Source organism: Etheostoma cragini, chromosome 17 (assembly GCF_013103735.1).
Source record: "Etheostoma cragini isolate CJK2018 chromosome 17, CSU_Ecrag_1.0, whole genome shotgun sequence".
NCBI lineage: Eukaryota > Metazoa > Chordata > Actinopteri > Perciformes > Percidae > Etheostoma > Etheostoma cragini.
Genome location: NC_048423.1, coordinates 1391432 through 1399479, shown reverse-complemented (window position 1 = coordinate 1399479; position 8048 = coordinate 1391432). Strand labels below are relative to the sequence as shown.

Sequence of the window (8048 nt, the reverse complement as noted above, 5' to 3'; positions counted from 1 at the left end):
CCCCCCCCCCCCAACACACACACACACACTCAACTGACGTCATCTGTAAGCGAAGCGTTCTTAAATCCCAAAAGCTGGCTTTGTTTCCACCATCCAAAAATGTGAAAAAAAGCCTATAGAGACATGTTTAAAGTGCGTCATACATCCACAATGTGGGTGAAATAATCCTCAATTTCATGTGCCCCAAAACTAACGTACAGTAGTCCTCTGTGTACCAGTCTGTGGACGAGGCTAAAGAAAAAGAAAAATGGATGGAGGACTACAGGAAAAAAGAGAAGCTAATTATAAAAGAAATACAAAACTTTTCAGAGTATTGCACATGGGGTTTTCTCTAAGATGTTCTGGATTCTTTTCAGTTTACAATAGAAGTCCTAAACCTGTCCTGCAACGTGGACCAACAGCTCTGGACACCTGCTAAACACTGATAGTACATATCAGGGCTGTATAAAGAGGATGAGGAGGGTGTTTCTGAGAGGATGAGGAGGGTCTGACGGGCTTCTGAGAGGATACACACACACACACACACACACACAAAGCCATTTCAGTGGTCAAGTGGTCATGAAGGGACTTAAGCAGGTGACTGAGAAATTTAGCCTCAGAAGAGTGTTTCAGTAAATCAGACTTTTTTAAAGGGCTTCTCTGACATTTTAGATTTCAGTTATTTGGCTTCACTGGAAAACGGTCCATGTCCAGTCTCAAGTCTTATGGAAGACAGCTCGTTAACACTGCAGCATACCTCAGTACAACAATGGACGCTCCCAGTGGTAAGTTACTGCAGGTGTGTTAGCTGACGGCTAATGGTACCATTTGGTTTTAATGAAGAAGGGGAACAATCAATGTACTATAAAGCAAAAAGATGGAGAGAGAGAGAGAAAGGAAACAGGGCACATAACTCTTCTCTCTAATAAGAAAAGAAACTGCTGAGATAAAATTAAATTCAAATTTCAAAATGCAAAAGTGTCTCTTTTGTGTTCCATCTTCTAGAGTTAACATTTAATGAGCCACTTGGAGTGTTAATCTTCAAACAAAAGCACTGACAAAAATTCAAATTCCATCATAGTTTCTTCCAAAATATGTCCTTTTGACATCTCTTTTTTCTAATAAATAAAATACTTTCCAAGACCTTATTTTTTCTTAAAATACAATCATTGGTTCAACAAAAAACATTCTTTAGACACATAGACAGACACAGGATTCAGCACATCTTGTCCAGAAATGACTCTTTCTCTCGACTGTGCATGCATGCACATTTGTATATTATCTCTCTCTTACACACAAGCACATACACACACGCACTCACACACACACACACACACACAGTTTGGTTTTGTCCACTGCTTTTCCTGCAGCAGACATCCATGCGGTCCGAGTGAAGGAGAATTTCCCACAGTATCTGACCTGCGTTTACATGCTACTCGAGCATATATTTTGACGGGATTATGCACCGATGGACAAACAACAAGAGCACGGAAACCATAAAAAAGAGAAATACAGATAGTGTAGTATAATTCCTGGAGTAGTCAGAATCTGGAAAAGTTCAGGATGTTTCCAGAAGGGCGTGTTTCTCTTTAAATATTAGATCTCTGTTGAAGTGTGTTGCTGTATGTTGTTAATCGTGTGTGTGTGTGTATGTGTGTGTGTGTGTGTGTGTGTGTCTAGGCCACAGTCTCGTCTCCAAAGTAGGAGAATCCTTTGAACTCATCTTGGTTGATCTGCTTGATGATGCTGGCTTCCGTCGGCGTCAGGTTGGGTTCTTCGCGCGTGAAGTCCTGGTCAAAGTTGTTCACGTCCCTTTTGGTTTTCTGACAAAGAAACACAGAGAAAGCTTTCAGAGCTCATTCCTTTTAAGATCATCGGTTTTGGTGGACTTCAGCCTCTGTTGCACTTGAAAGAAACTGTGAAAATAGTTTAACAGATCAACTGTTCATAAAACACTTTGTGTCAAAATTGTGAATTTCACTTACACTTACTTTATGAGTTACCCTAAAAATAATCTTTAAAATCTTTAAAATATCTTCAAATGTTGGCTGGGTGAGTTTTGCCTTCGGAAGGGGTGAAAGTGTGTTTCATTCAGAACACAAGACAACATAAGAGCTTACTTGCAATACCCTTATGTGCAAAATAATAGTCTCGATTACGTTGTTTTTGTGATCAAAGCTCAAATTGAAACCTTCATCAAAATGTGATTAATTGCAGCCAAATAAAGAAATGCTTGTTTTTCCTTCTTAATAGAGCAGTAATTCTCTTCCCCTGCAGACAGAATCCCTTTTTGTTGTGTGTGTGTTCCTGTGTGTGTGTGTCTACGTCTGTGGGTCCGTGTGTGTTTGTAGGTGTGTGTGTGTGTGTGTGTGTGTGTGTGTGTGTCTGTCTATGTGTGTGTGTGTGCATGTCTGTGTGTGTTTGAAGGTGTGTGTGTGTGTTTGTGTGTGTGTGTATATGTGTGTGTCTGTTAGAGGGTTTTAATTTTTCAGGACTCCAGCAGGTCACGTGCTTCCCGCGAGAATCGCGAGGCATTTTGTTTTAGGAAATAAAAAGACAAGGAGAAGTTTAAGCTATAATAGGCTTGAGTGTTGTTAACTCAGGTGCAAAATGCAGTAATAGATGCTATCTTTGGTTCGTCTGACGTCCTGTTGTCTACCCGGCAACACTGAAACTCCTGCGTTGTTGCTACGCCGTCTGGGGAAACCAAGTGGTGCGATATCTGGCTGTTTGAAAGGGCGAGCTTAATACTCGTTAGGTAGTAGTCAGATGGGACGGGAGCAACAAGTGATTCCCGTGTCACCCTCTAGCGTCTGTGTGTGTGTGTGTGTGTGTGTGTGTGTGTGTGTGTGTGTGTGTCTGTTTGGGTCAACTCACGATGCGAGGTTTGAACGGCGGTCTGATCTTCCTCTGCTCCAGCAGCGTCCAGTCGATCTCTCTGAAGAACACGTGGAACTTGATGGCCTCCTCCAGACCCTGTGCCGCCACGCAGCCCAGACGCTTGCTAGGACTCTTAGTCATGAACTGAGAGGAGACAAGGAAACAAAGAAAGAGGTGGAGAGAGAGAGCGAGCGAGAGAAAGAGAGAGAGAAAAGAAGAGAGAATTGTTTTCTTGACTGATATCTCATGATTTTGAGGAATACGGACTGAGAGTTTACTAGGCGTGTAAATCATAAGTTTTAACACAATACGATTTTATATTGATTCATTAGACAACGATACGATATGTGTTGATATTTGAAAGTCTGGAGGGGATGTGGGATAGTGCGCAGAGTTGATTGAGCTGCGTGAGTTGTATCTGTATGAACGTGTTTTTTTTCTGTATTTTGGTGCACGGCCCGTGCCTCTTGTGTGTCTTTGACATTTACGACCCCCGTGTTGTCTCCCGAGACCGGGAACAGCTTTAACTCAGCACTCAGAGTGCACCTTTGATGGGGTTTGTCATTTTTATAACTGAGCTCTTCCGGGTGTTGAAATAAAAAAACAAAACAATTATTTTTGTATGAAAAGAATATAAAGGGGGAATCTTATAGTATATGAGCTGATTTTTCCCTTTGTAAGGCTAACTTTGGATAGTGGATCTCTGCATCAATGTATCCTTACACCTCTAGATTTAACAGGACACATGTAGAGAACAGATGTGAACATCGGCTTTGTAAAGAAGAAAAGACTCTTATGACATAAATATCAGTCTATTTGCTGTTTCTAAGAGAGAGAGAGAGAGTAGGGAGCAGATAATTACTATCATCATGTTGTTCAGGTGAAATATGTTGTTCAATCTGTAGAGAACATCCAGCATTTTCCATAGCCCTGTACATCATATTTCTCACATGCTCCAAACATTGGAAGTCCAAATTAGGAACTATTGAGTCATTGCAGAGAGGTGTGTGTGTGACTTATGTCTCTAATAAATGATCTTTTAGGGCGGAGAAGATATGCTTTGGTCCCGGTTTTGATTCTTTCAGGATACATGGGGGTCTATTTGATTTGTATAAGGATTTTTATTTGTCTACTTTAACAAAAACAAAAGTTGAATAATACATTTTAAGAGACAGTATATCGTGAGACATTGCTAAAAACTAATTGTTTTACATTAATTACACTAATTGCATACCCCCCCCCAGGAGCTTTTTCTCTTGGTCTTACATTGGGCAAGTTAGCACTATTAGCCGAATGCCTCAGAACAGGCGCATAGGTGTATCTCGTAAATTACTCCACTGATAATGCCCGGAATGGTACCAAACTTCTGCAGTAGTACAACTAGGTTCTGTACTCATAAAACGAGGTATTGGAAAGATTGTAGGTATTGGTAAAATGGTGCAAATATAAACACACACACATGTTAAACCTTGTATTGTCTTCCTATTGACCTGGTTTATAAAGCATTTTAGAGCTCTCTCCTCTGTTCACCAGTTTAAGATGTCTCATCATAATTATTTGCATACTAGCTGCAACTGTTTTTCTCATACTTTATATATTTATAATTGATACTTATTCTTGATTTTTATTATTTGTTTGTGTATATGTATTTGTATATACACGTACTGTATGTATGTATGTATGTGAGTACATATGTATATATGAATATATATGTGTAAGTAATTGAAAATGTATGTACGTACGTATGTATGTATTTCTATATACTTTAATGTATGTGTGTACTATGTGTTTTATATCTTTCTCAAACTGTCTATATTAATAACCTTAACTATTTATTGTCTAATATTTATTGGTTGGAATGGGGAGAATATGGGTGATTTTGGTGTGATGGAGAGCTTTTGTTTTTGTTTTTGTCTGTCAGTATGTGTGTATGTTTGGGATGTATGTGTTTTTTTTTTAATGTCCCCTCAAGCTGTTTTCTTAACTGTTTTGTCTAATTGTGAATGTACAGTATATATTTTTTTTGCCTTTAAGGACCACCTCCGAAAACACATCTTAAGGGACTATTCCTAATAAAGAATTTCATAAAGTAGCCTGTTAATGATCCCCCATTTCTGGTGGTCTTCTAAGCCAACTTGATTCCAACTTATTCCCATTACTTGTTTTACACTTCTGTTTGAAATGTATGGCCAATGCACCTCATTTACCTGATAAATGTACCTTTTGAGGAAGATTTGCAGAAATTCTGAATTATGTTGAATAATAGTAAAAATCAAGGGAACATATGTTTATGTATCATCCCAGATTTTGACCCAGGTGAAGCATGAAAGTAGTGATAATCAATATTTCTTCTAGTGTTCCATGTTATTTTTGGGGAATTTTTTGGTTAAAAGAAACTCATATTTCTGATATAAAAACTTCCAAAAAGGTCTGAAAAGATTTGACCCACAGACAACACAAGGGTCAAACATGAATTTGAATACAAAATAACTCTTGCAAAAGGATTAAAAAAAGAGGTTGAATGGGTTGAGTACAGAATGTGCAAAGAATATATGTAGTAATGCAATGGGAAGATGTAAAGTCCAGGATGAAAGTTAGCAAAACGGGATTTGAGAAATCTTTTTTTCTGGGAAAAAAGAAAGGAAATTATGGGTCTCCACTTCTCATAAACACCCCTTTAACAGCATGTACTGTAAATGAGTACAGACTTGCTATTTGGAAACAACAGAGCTACTATAAAACAACTCCTTTCCTTTGTCAACATGTTCTGCCATTAAACTGAGCTGAGGGAGTTTTCAGTCCTTCAGCTAGATGACATGTCCAATCAGAGCCCAGAGGACTAAGATATGTTGTCCAATCAGAGCCCAGAGGACTAAGATATGTTGTCCAATCAGAGCCCAGAGGACTAAGATATGTTGTCCAATCAGAGCCCAGAGGACTAAGATATCTTCTCCAACATAAACACATACACTTTCCCACAAGGCCTTGCAGTCAACAGCCAAGGTAAACGCAAGGGCTTGTGATGGAAAAACTGGCCAAACAAATAAACAACGGACAAGTGGCATTACACACACACACACGCACACACACACACACACACACACAAACACACACACACACACACCAAGAGTCATGGATTAAAACATAGAGGACAAATTGTCCAATGTTCTTCCGGAGGAGGAAACATGGATCCCCAAGAAAGAAAGTTGCATCCTCACTCACACGTGACACGGAAAACGAGAGAAAACGGAGAAGGACAGAGCAGAAAAAGGCAAAAAGAAAAGCAGAGAACAAGTTACAAAAGCAAAGAAACACGAGAACAGATCCATAAATGGAAAGACATCAACGAGTTAAGAGTCCTTTGTGGAGGTTTGGATCTGTAACGGCCCATTAGTCCATTAGGGTTGGAAATCATTTCAATTCTGCATAAGTTTCAATGCTCATAGTAAAGCTACCTTTTCTTTCTTTAGAAAGCATGAGGAAAAAGCAAAGGAAGTGAAAAACACCTCATTTAGGAGTATAGAGGCTGCGGAATAATTTGTTTAAGGGAGGTTGAGAGTTTTGAGTGTGTCGCAGAGATGAAAAATCAGAGGAACAGTAGATGCAAGAGACAGACCACTCAATTGTATATTTTATAATTGGTATAGGGATGGATCCCAGAGTCAGGATCTATTTTTACAGTACTAATTAGTTTTTTACGAAGGTCTGATGTCGGCAATAATTACAGTTAGAACTAACTGTTTGTTCCTTACTAACTTTCTTGTCACCAATAATGCATTTCAAGACATGCGCAAATTGTGTATTTTGGTCTTTTTTGGAGTGTGAATTTTCTCGACTGCAAAGCGGGATGAACGCTCTTGTGTGGTTTTGAGTGATGCATTTTGGTGCGTTTTGATTTTTCTTTGTGTGAAACAAAACTGAACCGAGGGGAAAAGGCTTTAAGGTAACAAATCCGAGTGATTCAGACCAGAGCAGTGTGAAAATAAACTGTGTTAGTCTTGCATTGCCAGACAAGTCCACACAGCATTCCAGGATGAGAGAAAAATGTGCACTGGTAAATTGGCATTTCTTTAAACCAATCACAGCCTCAAGCGACAGACTCATTACCTGTGCCTCGGCAAAATAGCCTCTGGAGGAACTTGTTTTGTGTACATTTAGCGTATATTTTAGTCGTGCTAGCCAGATAGTCTAGCTAGTTGTCTGGATTTATCCTGCAGAGATCTGAGGACCAGGTAACCAGAGTCTTTATAAATCCACCAGAGCCAAAAAAAGCAGAAGGTGACAGAAACAATGATGGACATCCGGCAGAATCCGGCACCCCGGCATCCCGGAAGTGGCTTGTTGTGGATATAGACTAAACTGAGTAGACTAGGTAGTGGACTACGAAGTGTTCTCAACGCGGCGTGTTTTAGGGAACAGCTAACTGACCGCTTTGAGAATGGACACCGCCTCCTTGCTGAGCCAGACGGGGTAGAGGACGTCGTCATGGAGGATGGACTCGAACAGGTCGTCTTCATTATCGGCTTCAAACGGCGGCTGGCCTGCCATCATCTCGTACATCAGCACCCCCAGAGCCCACCAGTCCACTGACGGGCCGTAGTCCAGCTCCTGAAGGATCTGATCGCACATCAAAAACAAGAGACTTAAAAACAAACTCACAGAGCCCTACATCTTTACCATCGTAACGTTATGCTGAGCAAACTTATGTCATTTTTGGGGGCTGATAAATGAATTTTTTTAGCATTGATTTATAAACAAAGTGCACTTCCCACCAAAAGGCTGCAATTTTCTATTTTAATCTCCATCTTAGCAATGAAAAATTGAAACATCTTCAGCAAACAGTGTGTCTGAAGAATACGGGGCTTAACAACGCATTAAGTGATAAAACGTCAAAATTAAATACATGTATGCTTCATTATGTAATAACACCTGTATTGCTGCATTTTGTGATAAAAACCTTTACAAAAAGTAAGAAATAAATTCAGTAATCAAACAAATTATATATTTGAGTGACCATGAAGCTGTAACATTTTATTGCATAACGTGTTGTTACTAGGGGGTGGAAGCTGTGACAATTTATTACATAATGCGTTGTTACTGGGGGGTGGAAGCTGTAACATTTTATTACATAATGTGTTGTTACTAGGGGGGTGGAAGCTGTAACATTTTATTACATAATGTGTTGTTAC

The 8048-nt window shown here is 39.5% G+C and overlaps 1 protein-coding gene across 1 annotated transcript in view; it reads right to left on the bottom strand.

The window, feature by feature from the left end:
• Positions 1–512: 512 nt before the first annotated feature.
• Positions 513–8048, bottom strand: part of LOC117960301 (protein kinase C epsilon type-like) — a 67113-nt gene continuing 59577 nt past the window's right edge. The window contains exons 13-15 of the mRNA XM_034898125.1: positions 7288–7476; positions 2857–3003; positions 513–1802 (exon numbers count right to left, since the gene is read on the bottom strand). Of these exons, the coding sequence (XP_034754016.1) occupies positions 1656–1802; positions 2857–3003; positions 7288–7476 (483 nt within the window). The 3' untranslated portion in view covers positions 513–1655. The remainder of the gene's footprint in view (positions 1803–2856; positions 3004–7287; positions 7477–8048) is intronic.